The sequence below is a fragment of the Saccopteryx bilineata genome, chromosome 5 (genome assembly GCF_036850765.1).
Source record: "Saccopteryx bilineata isolate mSacBil1 chromosome 5, mSacBil1_pri_phased_curated, whole genome shotgun sequence".
Lineage (NCBI taxonomy): Eukaryota > Metazoa > Chordata > Mammalia > Chiroptera > Emballonuridae > Saccopteryx > Saccopteryx bilineata.
Genome location: NC_089494.1, coordinates 6,539,582 through 6,555,173, shown reverse-complemented (window position 1 = coordinate 6,555,173; position 15,592 = coordinate 6,539,582). Strand labels below are relative to the sequence as shown.

At 49.8% G+C, this 15,592-nt stretch overlaps 1 protein-coding gene across 1 annotated transcript in view; it reads left to right on the top strand.

Annotated features, from left to right (window-relative positions):
• Positions 1–15,592, top strand: part of EFHD1 (EF-hand domain family member D1) — a 45,089-nt gene that overhangs the window by 15,880 nt on the left and 13,617 nt on the right. Inside the window, exon 2 of the mRNA XM_066232835.1 lies at positions 8,118–8,265. Coding sequence (XP_066088932.1) covers positions 8,118–8,265 — 148 coding nt within the window. The remainder of the gene's footprint in view (positions 1–8,117; positions 8,266–15,592) is intronic.

Here is a 15,592-nt window from a genome sequence, read left to right as displayed (position 1 = left end):
CTTCCAGCAGGAATGAAAGAAAGCGGCCTTTACTGCGTCCCTGGGCGTGGAGGCGGTGGCTGGCTCGTGACCCCTTCTTCCCTGTCTGTCTTGGCCTTGGAGATGTCCCCTCTTTGTCTCCACGCTGTCTATTCCTGTGCCAAGCTGGTGGCTCCCAGCAGGGCACCAGCGGGGCTGCTCCAGCTGCAGCTGTGACTCTCCTCTGTCTGGGAGCTGCCCCCTGGGGTGATGGGCCTCTGCTTCCAGGGAGGAAGAAGTGGTCAAACCAAACGATCCTGCCGCGTGAAGAAGCTGAACTTTCTCTAGCCTGCTCCCAGACTTCGCCAAGGCTCTGTCTGATGTATTTGTCCTTCTTAGGCCTGGAGGATATTTCGGGCCTAATAGGAAGGTTTTCTAAACCTCCTGGAATCCTCTCTCTATCAGAACCCCAGGTGAGAAATACAAGAATAACGGCTCTGAGGCCCTCCGGAAGCGTGGCCTCCCAACCATGGTCCCCCTGTGTTAGGGAGGCTGTGTCACCTTCGGTTAGGTGAGCGAGGACCCTGGTCCTCCCCCCCAGGGGGGGGGGTGAGGACAGATTCCTGCCTTGTTCTCTGACCTTTTCTTATCTCTGTCCTCGCCCCAGTTTAGCTCCTCTTCCTGGGCCCACCCTCCAGTCCTTTCACCTGGGCTTTGTGGCTGCTCCCTTTCTGCCTTCTCTTTTTCTTCCTTTCTTCTCTGAGTCCGGACCCCAGCCCTCCTGGCTCTGGCCCCCGTCACCCCCATCCCCAACGCCCCACCTTCCCACTTCAGTCAGTCTCCTCCCCCACAAACTTAGGTGCAGTGCATACCGGCTGTCTGCTGAGCCACGTGCAGGTGGGGGGCGTTTTGTCAAAACCTCCGGCGTGGAGAGTGTTTCCCAAAGTGTTCTTTGTGGAATACCAGGTTGCGAGAGGCACGTCCTCCGGTGGAAATTCCCCGGACACAGAGGACTGTGTGTGGTCAGATGAAGCTGTGTGCTGTTTCTCTCTGGCCGGTCTCGGACACATGACCGTATGGAAGGCTCTGGAAAGTTCCACCCTAGAGAAGCCTGTTTACTTTGACTAGGACTCCCTGTAACGGAGACCATCCCTGCGGCCTGTTTGTAAGAGCTCCTCTTTCTCAGGTCTCCTTCTAGTCACCTGTTTTTGCCAGAAAGCTCTTCCTTGTGTTGGCTGAAGCCGTCTCTGTCCTGTCCACGTGGAGGCCAGTTCTGGCCGTCTTTTGGGAAGGCCCCTGGGAAGTGTAAATGCATAATCTGAAGACAGTGCTTCCTGGGGCCAGATACTCCAGGCTCTTCTACTTGGTTTCTGGTGTGGGGTCTGAAAAGCTCACTGTCCTGGTTACCTCTTTCGCGTCCTGATCAGGTCCGTGCCCCCGGGGTGGGCAGGAGCGGCCTGGGGTAGCAGACTGTCATGGGGTGGGGAGGACCCCAGCCCCTTTGTCCGGGTTTCAGAACTTTGTGTTCTTGCTGTCATGATTTTACACATGGGTTTCAGGCAGCCCTCAGACTCACTGTAGTCCCACAAATCTCCAAACATCATCGCACAACCCTCAAAACCGGTGCTTGAGACGTGGGTTTGGGGGACCTAGTTTTGGATCTAGCCTTTGTTGTTGTTGTTTTTAAATTGTGGTGAGGCGTGAATTTTACTCTTTTACCCAGTTTTAGGTGTGCATTGCAGTTCAGTGGCATCATGACATTCACATCATTGTGCACCATCCCCGCCCTCCATCCCTGTGGCTCTTTTTTACATCCTGTAAAATGAAACTCTGTTAACAAAAACAATGAAATGATAATGCCTCTTCCCTATCTCCTGACCACCATTCTACTTTCTTTCTCTGTGACTTTGACTATTGTAGGTACCTCATAAGTGGACTCACATACTATTTATTTTTTATTTATTTTTTATTTTTCTGAAGTTGGAAACGGGGAGGCAGTTAGACAGACTCCTGCATGCGCCCAACCGGGATCCACCCGGCATGCCCACCTGGGGGTGATGCTCTGCCCCTCTGGGGCGTTGCTCTGTTGCAACCAGAGCCATTCTAGCTCCTGAGGCAGAGGCCATGGAGCTGTCCTCAGCGCCTGGGCCAACTTTGCTCCAATAAAGCCTTGGCTGCGGGAGAGGAAGATAGAGACAGAGAGGAAGGAGAGGGGGAGGGGTGGAGAAGCAGATGGGCGCTTCTCCTGTGTGCCCTGGCCAGGAATCGAACCCAGGACTCCTGCATGCTAGGCTGATGCTCTACCACTGAGCCAACCGTCCAGGGCAGGCTATTTTTTAATTCAGTGAGAGGAGGCGAGGCAAACACAGACTCCCGCAAGCATCCCAACCGGGATCCACCCGGCAAGCGCAGTAGGGGGTGATGCTCTGCCCATCTAGGCCTGTTACTCCATTGCTCAACAACTGGAGCCATTTTTTAGCATCTGAGGTGGAGGCCATGGAGCCATCCTCAGCACCCGAGGCCAACTTGCTTGAACCAATTGAGTCATGGTTACAGGAGGGTAAGAGAGTTAGAGAAGGGAAAGGGGTGGAGAAGCAGATGTTTGCCTCTCCTGTGTGCCCTGATCGGGAATCAAACATGGGACATCCAAACGCTGGGCCAATACTCTACCACTAACCAGTGAGAGCTACATCATATAGTATTTGTCCATACTGTAGCATATACCGGAATTTCCTTCCTTTTTAAAGCCAAATAATCTACTCTAAGAACGTACCACATCTTGTTTATCTGTTTATCCATTGTTGGGTACCTGGGTTGTTTTCTTTTTTTTTTTTTTTAATTTTTTTTTTTTAATTCATTTTAGAGAGGAAAGGGAGAGACAGAAGAGAGACAGAAGGGGGGGAGGAGCTGGAAGCATCAACTCCCATATGTGCCTTGACCAGGCAAGCCCAGGGTTTCGAACTGGCGACCTCAGCATTTCCAGGTCAACGCTTTATCCACTGCGCCACCACAGGTCAGGCACCTGGGTTTTCTTCACCATTGACTACTGTGAATAATGCTGCTATAAACATAACATGTTCGCCTGACCAGGTGGTGGCGCAGAGGATAGAGTGTCAGAGTGGTACCTGGAGGACACAGTTCGAAACCCCGAGGTCGCCACCTTCGGCGCGGGCTTATCTGCTTTGAGCAAGGCTCAACAACTTGAGCCCAAGGTTGCTAGTTTGAGCAAGGGGTCACTTGGTCTGCTATAGCCCCACGGTCAAGGCACATATGAGAAAGCAATCAATGAACAACTAAGGTGCTGCAACGAAGAATTGATGCTTCTCTTCTCTCTCCCTTTCTGTCTGTCTGTCCCTATCTGTCTCTCTCTGTCTCTGTCACAAAAAAATAAAATTAAAAAAATAAATAAACATAACATGTTCAAGTCCCTGCTTTCAGTACTTTTGGGTATATAGCCAGAAGTGGAATTGCTGGATAATATGGTGATTCTATGTTTAACACCTCACAGTCTTCCTTGCTCTGTTTTATCCCTGGACAGCACCAGCTTGCTGAGCTATTTTGGGCCTCGCTTCTGCCCTAACTTCGTGTCACCAGGAAAGCTGATAGTTGGCACCCTTCCTGGGTTGCCCTACAACTAACAGCCAACCCCACCAATTGTACAGGCATCTGCACCTATTTGTCTGTCACCCAGAAGCCTAACAGGGGGCCTGGCTCCCCTTGGGAAAGAGAACAGTTCAGCCATGGTTTTCTGTGGGACCAGCGTGACAAAAGCAAATGATCATCTGACCCAGCAATTCCACTCTTAGATATCTACCCAAGGGAAATGAAAATGTGTGTCCACGTAAAGCTTGTGCACGAGTGTTATAACAGCATTATTCAGAACAGCCCCAAACGGAAACAACGCAAATGTCCATCAACTGGTGAGTGGATAAATAAAATATGGTATGTTTATACAATAGAGCATGATTTGGCAATAAATAAAAAGGAGTAAGGTACTGGTTGATACATGCTACAACATAGATGAACCTTGAAAACATGATGCTAATTGAAAGAAGTCAGGCACAAAAAGGTCATATATGCCTGGCCTGTGGTGGAGCAGTGGATAAAGCATCAACCTGGAACACAGAGGTCGCCAGTTCAAAACCCCGGGCTTTCCCGATCAAGGCACATACAACAAGCAAGCAATGAGCAACTGAAGTGAAGCAACTATGAGTTGATACTTCTTGCTCCCCCACCTCTTTCTGTAAAATCAGTAAATAAAATCTTTAAAAAAGGGGAGGGGAGGTCACATATGGTATGACTCCATTTATATGAAATGTCCAGGATAGGCAAATATATAGACAGAGAAAACAACAAGTAGTTGCTAAGGGGTGAGGGTGGGGGAGAAAGGAATCGGGAATAACTATACAGATTTATTTTAGAGGTGAAAAGAACATTCTGGAATTATTATTATTTTTTTAAAATAAGTTTTATTTATTTATTTATTTATTTTACAGAGACAGAGAGTGAGTCAGAGAGAGGGATAGACAGGGACAGACAGACAGGAATGGAGAGAGATGAGAAGCATCAATCATCAGTTTCTCGTTGCGCGTTGCGACTTCTTAGTTGTTCATTGATTGCTTTCTCACATGTGCCTTGACCATGGGCCTTCAGCAGACCGAGTAACCCCCTGCTGGAGCCAGCGACCTTGGGTCCAAGCTGGTGAGCTCTTTGCTCAAGCCAGATGAGCCGGCGCTCAAGCTGGCGACCTCGGGGTCTCGAACCTGGGTCCTTCCGCATCCCAGTCCGACGCTCTATCCACTGCGCCACCACCTGGTCAGGCAGAACATTCTGGAATTAAATAGCAATGACGGCTGTACAACATTTTGAAGTATGCTAAAAATCACTGAATTATGCAAATTAAAAAATGAGTTTTATGGTATGTATATCTCAATAAAGCTATTATTATTTTTTTTAAAGATTTTATTTATTGCTTTTTACAGAGAAAGGAGAGGAGAGGGAGGGGGCAACAAGAAGTAGTATCTACTCGGAGTTGCTTCACTTTAGCTATTCACTGGTTGCTGGTTGCTTGTTGTATGTGCTTTGACCGGGTAAGCCCAGGGTTTCGAACCAACGTCCTTAGCATTCCAGGCCGACGCTCTGTTCGCTGTGCCACCACAGGCCAGGCGAGCTATTATTTTAAAAAGAAGTAAAAACCCAGTACCTACGGCCCATCCCTGAATTATTTTTAGTGAGCCCATGGCAATCATTGCTTCCTTCTTTTAAATGCTCACAAGCCATTCTTTGGTAATGCTAGATTCTAGACTAGTCCGCCTGTGATTTATACAATCAGACCAGTTCCTGGAAACCCAGAAGCACCTTGCTCGTTTCCAGACGTGGAACACCTGTCTGGCCCTTCTGGGTGCTCAGAGTTTACCCACAGGCATCCAGGGGTCTCACCTGCATCCTCCAACACTTTGGACTACGATCTTCCAGGCAAGGGGGCAGGCTTAATGGGAGCACAGAGCTGGTTGAGCTAGAAAACGCCCCGCAGAGGGAGGGGGTGCCAGCCGAGCACCAGAGGAGGACAGACAACAGGTGCTGTTGGAGATCAGAGAAGGCAGGGGCAGCTCCCTGAGCTCTGGGGCATAGAAAGGCCACCGACGAGGGTCAGGGGTGGGCGAGCGGTGCAGTCCGGGTGGGAGGAACGGCATGAGTCCGCTTCTGTGGTTGGAACGGAGCATGTTGGGGCGTATGGGCCCCATCTCCAGCCTGACCACGTGGGCCTCGAAATACCATCAGCCCACAGAGGTAGATTTCTGGTTGCCTACAGGCTACATTTCCTGGTGGGTGGTGGTGCGGTTCCCAACAATGGTGGGGTTTTGTTGTCCAGTTGGGGGAAGGGCGAGATAGATAGTGAAGAAACTGGGATTGTTTTTTTTTTTTTTTTTTTTTTTACAGAGGCAGAGATAGACAGGGACAGACAGACAGGAACGGAGAGAGATGAGAAGCATCAATCATTAGTTTCTCGTTGCGCATTGCGACTTCTTAGTTGTTCATTGATTGCTTTCTCACATGTGCCTTGACCGTGGGCCTTCAGCAGACCGAGTAACCCCCTGCTGGAGCCAGGGGCCTTGGGTCCAAGCTGGTGAGCTCTTTTGCTCAAGCCGGGTGAGCCCGCACTCAAGCTGGCGACCTCGGGGTCTCGAACCTGGGTCCTTCTGCATCCCAGTCCGACGCTCTATCCACTGCGCCACCACCTGGTCAGGCTGGGATTGTTGATTTATTTAATTTTTTGAAGTGGTAAAATGCATATAAAACTTACTTTTTTTTTTTTTAAGATAGAGAGTCAGGCCCGACCAGTGGTGGCACAGTGGATAAAGCGTTGACCTGGAAATGCTGAGGAAGCCGGTTCGAAACCCTGGGCTTGCCTGGTCAAGGCACATATGGGAGTTGATGCTTCCAGCTCCTCCCCCCTTCTCTCTCTCTGTTTCTCTCTCCCTCTCTCTCTCCTCTCTAAAAAATGAATAAATTAAAAAAATTAAAAAAAAAAAAGATAGTCAGAGAGAGGGATAGACAGGGACAGACAGACAGGAATGGAGAGAGATGAGAAGCATCCATCATTAGTTTTCGTTGCGACACCTTAGTTGTTCATTGATTGCTTTCTCATATGTGCCTTGCTTGAGCCAGTGACCTTGGGTCCAAGCTGGTGAGCTTTGCTCAAACCAGATGAGCCCGCGCTCAAGCTGGAGACCTTGGGGTCTTGAACCTGGGTCCTCCGCATCCCAGTCTGACGCTCTATCCACTGCGCCACCTCCTGGTCAGGCTAAAACTTACTGTTTTAACCATTAAGTGTACATTCACATTCTTGTGTAACCATCACCACCATCCATCTCCAGAACCTTTCTCTCATCCCAAGCTGGAACTCGAGCCCATTAAACAGTAACTCCACAGACCCCCATTTCCCCGTCCCAGTAACCACTGCTTTACTTTCTGTCACTAGGAATTCTCGATACCTCACGTCAATGGGATGACGCAGTATTCGTCTTCTGCGTCTGGCTTATTGCAACCCTAGCATAATGTGGCCGAGGTTCGTCTGTGCCGTAGCACGTGTCAGAATTTCATTTCTCTTTATTACTAATGCTATTCTATTATATAGATGTGCCATATCTATATCTTGTTTTCCAGATAGACCACATTTTGTTTATCTGTTCACTTGTCAGTGGACGCTTGGGTTGTTTCCACCTCTTGACAATTATAAACAGATTTGTCTTTTTAAAACAAGGTGCTCATACCTGAGCGGCAAGGGAACTCTGGGTAGCAGGAAGTCAGATGGACTTGAGGGAAGGAGGCCAGGGAGTCTGTGAGAAAATACTGTAACGGCCGAGTGTGTGTGTGTGTGTGTGTGTGGGGGGTGGTCAGGGGAAAGAAGGGCACAGAAAGCTAAGGTAGGTCCTGCTGGGCTGACCTGACCCGGTTATTCACGGGCAGAGGGCATGGCTGGATCCCCAAGTGGGAAGGCTGCGCGGCTGGGGGGACAGCCAGCAGAGGTGCTGGCTCTGCGGTTAAATCTTGGCCAAGAGGGTGGAGCCAGGACCCCTCTCAGCTGTCGCTCACGCAGAAGTGACCATTTGGTCCTGGAGACTAGATGAATGAGCCAAAAGGGAAAACATAAAACCAGAGTGTAGAGACCGGGCCTGATTCACAGCCCGGTACAGCGGCAGAAGCAGGAACAGGAGACAGGAGGGTGAGAGGGGTTGGTGGAATGGGGGTGGAGAGACCCTGAGGGGGAGGGGAGGCTCCTGGAATCTTGGGTCCCTCCGTGTGAATATAATGGGCGCATGCTCCTCTGTTGCCCAACATCAGGCGGTTCAGTTGGTGTTTATTGACCAAAACAGAGGGAGCAAAGGTAAACAGGAATATTTTTCATCCTCAAGAAGCTATGGCCCAGTCATGGAGATAAGATATGAAAAGAAACGCTTAGGCGAGATCCCCTTGGACTCATAGCGTGCGGAGCCCAATGGTGTTCCAGGAGGGTGGTTCCTTCCGATGGTGTGATCGGGTGCTACAAAGCAGGAAGTATCTGAGTCGGTTTTCAATGAGTGAGGTCAAAGACTCCCACGGTCGGGAGGGTCCTGGCTGTGCTGTCCCTCACCAGTACACTCTCTTTGACCACGCAGGTATGATGCCGGGCGGGACGGCTTCATCGACCTGATGGAGCTGAAGCTGATGATGGAGAAGCTGGGGGCCCCCCAGACCCACCTGGGCCTGAAGAGCATGATCAAGGAGGTGGACGAGGACTTTGACGGCAAGCTCAGCCTCCGCGAGGTACCTGCGTCCGGCGATCCTGAGCCCCAGCAGGGGGAGTGGTGCTGAGAGGACCCTCAGGTTTACAGTCCCCTGGAGTGCACATGCCTCTGGCCTCTCTAAGCTCTGTTTTGTGTATTTAACCTATAGTTCTGCTTTCTTTTTCTTTTTTTTTTCTTTTCTTTCTGAAGCTGGAAACGGGGAGAGACAGTCAGACAGACTCCCGCATGCGCCCGACCGGGATCCACCCAGCACGCGCACCAGGGAGCGATGCTCTGCCCCTCCGGGGCGTCGTTCTGCTGTGACCAGAGCCACTCTAGCGCCTGGGGCAGAAGCCAAGGAGCCATCCCCAGCGCCCGAGCCATTTTTGCTCCAATGGAGCCTTGGCTGCGGGAGGGGAAGAGAGAGAGAGGAAGGAGGAGGGGGAGGGGGAGAAGCAATTGGGCGCTTCTCCTATGTGCCCTGGCCGGGAATCGAACCCGGGTCCCCCTCACGCCAGGCCGACGCTCTACCGCTGAGCCAACCAGCCAGGGCCCTTTTTCTTTTCTTTAAGATTTTATGTATTGGTTTTATAGAGCAAGGAGGGGGTAGTGGAAGTATCAACTCATAGTTGCTTCACTTCAGTTGTTCATTGATTGCTTGTCTTATGTGCCTTGACCAGGCAAGCCCAGGGTTTTGAACTGGCGACCTCAGCATCCCAGGTCAACGATCTTTCCACTGCTCCACCACAGGCCAGTACAGTTCTTCTTTAAAAAATAATTTAAGGATAGCTCAGTTGGTTAGAGCATTGTCCTGAAGCACAGAGGTGGCTAGTTTGGTCCTGGTCAGGGCACACACAGGAGCAGATCGATGTTCCTGCCTTTCTCTCTTCCTCTCTCCCTTCCTCTCTCTCTAATGTCAACACAATAAACATTAATAAAAATAATTGAAGGAGTTAGTGAACCTCATTTCTGTCATGGGGACATGCCCAGTAAGCAGATTGAAAGTCAGTGTGGGGAGGATTATCTCATTTGTGTAAAACAGTACAAGTGTTGTGACATCTGGAGAGATGTTCACTGAAATATTTATAGTAGATATTAATAGTAGATATTTGTGGGTGCAAAGTTTTGGTGGTTTTATTATTTTATACTTTTTTATACATTAAACTTTTTATTCACATTAAAACTTTTTACTTTGGGTCCTGGCTGGTTGGCTCAGTGGAGAGAGTGTCGGCCTGGTGTGCAGATGTCCTGGGTTCAATCCCCAGTCAGGGCACACAGGAGAAGTGACCATCTGCTTCTCTTCCCCTCCCCCTTCTCTGTCTTACCCTCTTAGTCAGTGGCTCGGTTGGTCTGAGCGTCAGCCTCAGGCATTGAGGATAGCATCATTGATTCAAGCATCGGCCCTAGATGGGGGTTGCCAGGTGGATCCCAGTCAGTGTGCATGTGGGAGTCTCTCTCTCTATCTCCCCTCTTTTCATTAAAAAAAAAAAATTTTTCATTTTTATAGTATACACTAAAAAAAAAAAAAAAAGGGACCTGACCAGTGGTGGGAGCATTGACCTCAGACACTGAATTGGTTTGAAACCCTGAGGCTGCCAACTTGAGCACAGGTTCGCCAGCTTGAGCATGGGATCATTGACGTGATCCAAAGGTCGCTGGCTGGCTTGAGCCCAAAGGTCTCTGGCTTGAAGCCCAAGGTCACTGGCTTGAGCAAGGGGTCACTGGCCCAGCTGGAGCCCCCAGGTCAAGGCACGTATGAGAAGCAATCAGTGAACAGCTAAAGTGACGCAACTACAAGTTGATGCTTCTCATTTTTCTCCCTCCCCCTTCCCCTTCTCTTTTGCTTAAAAACAACAACAACAAGGCCCTGGCCGGTTGGCTCAGTGGTAGAGCGTTGGCCTGGTGTGCAGAAGTCTTGGGTTCGATTCCCGGCCAGGGCACATAGGAGAAGCACCCATCTGCTTCTCCACCCCTCCCCCTCTCCTTCCTCTCTGTCTCTCTCTGCCCCTCCCGCAGCCAAGGCTCCATTGGAGCAAAGATGGCCCGGGCGCTGGGGATGGCTCCTTGGCCTCTGCCCCAGGCGCTAGAGTGGCTCTGGTCGCAGCAGAGAGTTGCCCCAGAGGGGCAGAGCATCGCCCCCTGGTGGGCAGAGCTTCGCCCCCTGGTGGGCGTGCCAGGTGGATCCGGTCGGACGCATATGGGAGTCTGTCTGACTGCCTCTCCCCGTTTCCAGCTTCAGAGAAATACAAAAACAAAACAAAATAACAACAACAAAAAAAAAACACCAGTTAAACAAAGGGTCTTACTCTGTGCCCATGGACACCTCCTCACAAACAATCCAAGAGCGGGCTTTTTGGCCTCTGAACCCTGAAACAACAGGCAAAATAGTGTGTGTGCAGATACCTTCCTGAAAGGTGCACGTAGGTTCACAGGCTGGTCCCAGTGGGAGATCGGGCCGTTTCCATTTGGTGGCGGGAAAGTCTCAAGGCCATTGGTTTTCTTCCACGGTAAGGGTGCAGCCCCAGAAGAAAAGGAATTCCGTCTTATATGTTTGAGTTTTACTAAAAGGCCTGGTGTTAGAATACCTTTGGGGACAACATCCGGGCTGAAGGCTCAGGGCATTAGGGCAGCTGTTGCCGTCTGTTCTCAGTCGTGTCTCAGCTGGCCCCTCAGGAGCCAGGAGCGGAGAGGACTGTCCTTCTTGGTGTTTACTTGGTTATTCCAGAGATGGTGGAGCGCTGGCATCCCGTTTCCTGCTGGTGAGACTTTGGCTAAGTACAGGTCTTCTGTCCAGGCCAGGAGGACCCTGGCTACTCTTCCTGGGGTGGACATAACCGTCATATCCAGGGTCATCGAGTTCAGCCTTCTCATTTCAGAGCTAGGGGCTAGAGGGCCAGAAAGGGCAGCATTTTTCTGAAACCAGGCACCAGCTCAGGACTGGACCTAGGTTGCCGCCTCTGTGCCACACGGCTTCCTGTTGTCACTTGTCATCATCGTCTTCCCAGCTGTCCCTCTGCCTCCCTCACCTGTCATTTTGTTCCTTCATATCATTCATGCTTGGTGCTAGGCACTGGCTCTTTCTAACGTGGGTGCCTCTGGAGTATAGAAGGTAAAAGCTGTTGCCTTGATGACGCTTTGGAGGCAGCACTGGGGTAAGAGCATCAGTGGGAAAGCTGTGGTTTCCGGGGGACAGAAGTCGGAGGGTGTTGTGAGAGGTCTGTGCAAGTCACCCGCTGAGCTCACCCCATCTCTCCCCAACGATTTACCTAAGGGCCCCCAAACGTGCGCCTCCCAGGGTCCAAGATGGTTAGCATCTGGTTAGCTGCTGGTTGGACCAGTTCTCCCAGACGGTGGACGGTGGAGGTTTGGACATCTCCCAGGGCTCCGTGGTGGGGTTTCAGCCTGCCTACAGAGCCCAGAGGTGTTCACGTTCAGTCCTTTGTCAGTTCAGAGCCCGGAGTAGTCTCACCTCTAGCAGTTGTACCCAGAGGTGCGGGCAGGTTTGCCGTTGCCACGCAGTGCTTGTATAAGGCCAGGAGGCTCACATCCAGGCCTGGCCTCACACACAGCTGCACGGCTTCAGCACGTCATTTTCTTCTGAGCCTCAGTTGTTCTTTTTATTTTTTTTAAGATTTTATTTAACGATATTACAGAGAGAAAGGATAGAGAGGGATGGGAAGTGATAGGTATGAACTCACAGTTGCTTCACTTTAGTTGTTCACTGATTGCTTGTCTTATGGGCCTTGACCAGGCTAGCCCGGGATTTCGAACCAGCGACCTCAGCATTCCAGGTCAATGCTTCATCCACTGCGCCACCACAGGCCAGTGCATTTTTTCTGTCTTAAAATGCAATGCGGTTGTTAACAGCTTTCCCTGTGGACTGTTGGGAGAACTAAGTTCCCTTTCCTTGCCTGTATTAGTTAGAACTCTTAGTTGTAAGTGACGGAAAGAGAATGTCAACTAATGCAAATGAGAAAAATCAAATAACTATTGGCACAAGTAATCCAGGGTCATTCTCTTGCCATACCCACCCACCCCCCTTTTTTTTTTTTTTTTTAGTTTTATTTTTTTCCTCTATTGTTTTGAGAGGGTGGGGTAGAGAGAGAAGCACCAACTTGTTCCACTTGGTTGTGTACTCATTGATTGCTTCTCATATGTGCCCTGATGAGGATCAAACCTATGACCTCAGTGTGCTGAGACAATGTTCTAGCCACTGGGCAACCTGGCCAGGGCCTCTTTCCATATTTTGACATCTTGACTGTGCTTTCTTCTGTGTCCACCTCATCTCCTTCCACATAGGGTGTTATCCCAGGGCCTGCAAGACAGCTGACAGCAACTCCAAGTGTGGTGCCCCAGTTTAGCAACCCCAGTGAATAGCTTTTTTTCTTTTTTAAAATAATAATAATAATAATTATTATTATTATTATTTTTAAGTGAGATGAGGGGAGATAGAGAGACAGACTCCCATATGCAACCCCGGTCTGAAGCTGATGCTTTGCCCATCTGGGGCCATTCTTGCAACTGAGCTATTTTTAGCACCTGAGGTGGAGTCTGGACGGAGCTATTCTCAGCACCCTGGGTTGACATGCTCGAATCAACCGAACCATGGATGTGGAAAGGAGTGTGTGGGGGGGGGACCAGCAGATGGTCACCTCTCCTCTGTACCTTGATCAGGAATTGAACCTGGGACTTCTACATGCCAGGTCAACACTCTACCACTGAGCCAACCAGCCAGGGCCTAGAGGGCTTCTTTATACCAGAGTCCATAGCAGTCCCAGAGGAAGGCCTCTGATTGGCCCTACTAGGGATGCATGTCCACCTCCTGGACCAATCATTGCCTTCAGAGGATAGTGATTGGCTAAGTCCCAGTCATGTGCCTCAGGGCACCATGGCCAACAACCCCACCATCATTACATGGGACAGGGGCTGCCAAGTAGACAAAACTGCTTACTTCCATGGTTCCTTTCTCACAACCTGGCACTTACTAGGTGCTTAGTAATTGTTATGTTCCCTTTCTTTCTCTTTGTATTAACTCTACCAAGTAAGTCACACCTGAACAAAAAGCCTTTGATACAGAAGGTAGTCTCCATTAAGTACTATTTCAATGTAAAAAGTAGGCACAAAAACAGATTAGTAAACTGAATGTTGAATATGATTCTTTGCATTGATAGTTTATGTGTGTGGTCAGACATGCAGAAGAAGTCATTAGAATGGACCGAAGCTCGCAGTTCTATCTCCATAGCTCCAGTGATCTAGGGCCTGATCACAGGCGCTGCCCCCCCCCATTCAGACAATAAAGCCTTAACGTAGTCCCCTGTTTTCTGGTACTCCTCACTAATTTCATTACGCCTATCTCAAAGCAGATTTGCTCGAAGGCCAGATACACCGTCGTTTTCTACAAAGGTTGGGGAGTGGATTTACTGTCTACCTGGGAACTGTGGGTCCCATCCTCTCCTCTCTCTGACCTGTCCCTCAGGTGCATCCTGGCAGCTCTGGTTGGGCTGGGTTGTCTGCCTGACCACGATGGACCCCTGGCAAAACTCCGTCCACTGGCTCTGCGGGCGGCTGTTCCTGGAAGAGTAGCTCAGTGTGGGGTGGCCGTCTTCTACCCTGTGGACCAGACACGGGAGCTAGAGGGCACGTTGCCTCCGGTCGTGACAGCGCTTCCTCCCCCAAGTCCAGCCCTCTCCTGGACCCACTGTACTTTGCCCTAAAATTTTTTGAGACATCATTTTATATAGTGACTCCCTTCGTTTCGTTTAAGCCAAGTTTGTTTCTGTTCCTTGTAATCTAAGAACTAACACGGAGGGGGACAGGCTTGCATCTGAAGCTAGAGCCGGGAAATGTAAAATTTCCTCTATTTATCAGAAGCTTTTTGCTCACTGTATCCGGAATTGCTTTTAGCTTTGTCAGTTCTCTCTCTGTTTCTTTGTTTTCTGCTTCTCCTCCCCTCCCCCGCTCTCTGCTCATAGATGCAGCTAGGATGCTTTCCAATTCTCCACAACATACCAGGCTTTGTGGACTATAAATAGAAGGACAAACAAGGCTGGGCCATTGGAGAAATGCTATTCAGGGCTGGTGATTGTAATACAGTTAAATGAGAATAATGTCTGGAATACTTTATGGGAGGTGGAACATTGTCAGGTGGAGCTGGACTTTTTTTCTTCTTTAACGGGCTGGGGTGGGGGACCCCAAAGTTATGACAGGGCTCCTGCTGGTCATCTGCCCAGCTGGCTGAGTGAGCACACGAGGGCAGGCTGGGATCCGCTCTGGGAAAAGACATGGGAATCCTTGAAGCCGTTCTGTAAACACAGAGGAATATTATCAGCTCCGTGGATGTGAAAGAACCCCCCACCCCACAACCTGGGTTGTTGCTAGGCTGGGGGGGGGGCGGGTGCTCTGTATTTCCTGGGCCCAGGAAAATGGCTGGTATGGAGGGGTTAGATGCTTTTGTGTTTGCCTTTTAGAGCAATGTGTGTGTGTGTTGGGGGATTGGGGGGGCTCCTGTAGCTAAATGCTTTAAGGGCAGGTAGGGGACTGAGGGGGGATACTTCACTCCTCCCCTCCTCGCGTGGCTCAGGTTTGCAGCACCGAAGTCTTGGCTGCTTCGTTCTCGTCCTCGAGAGCCCAACCCCAGTCATCCCCACATCCCCCTCGCCCTCCCTTCTACTCTGGGCGGGGGGGCCTCACCTCCCTCACCAGGCTCGTTTTCCTTTTTCTTCTCATAGCCGATATGTATGCAGTTTTTTTTAAATAGTTAAATACGTTCCTTTTCTACAGGGTGGGGCAAAAGTAGGTTCACAGTCACTCGTATGGAAAATACAAATATTGATCGACTTACGACCTATTCAACTTAGGACCATTCGACTTTACGAGCACAATCTCTAGCCACGACTGCTCCACGTCTGGCAGCGCAAGCGTTGCCCAGCTGGGCGTATGACAGTGCGGACCAGCTTCCGGCAGCACTACCATCTCCGCATGCACCATTTCAACTGTTATCCCAGACTCGGTACAGCAATTTGTGTTTTGTGTCTTGGATATTTTTCATCAAACCCCTCCCAAGATGTCTACCAAGAGGAAATTGTCTTTGCAAATATTAAACCATTTGTACTGGTAATGCAGTGTTTTACTTAAACCTGACAAATGTAAAAATAAGAAACAAAATGGTGTAGAGATGATACAAATGGCATAAAATGAACAAAGAAAATTATGATATATAACAATAATGAAAGAAAATTATGATAAAATATGACTTAAAGATTTTTATAACATTTCACAGTACTGTACATATAGCCTACTCAACTTACGACTAAATCATGTTACGACCGGTCTGTCAGAACCAATTGTGGTCGTAAGTCGAGCACTAG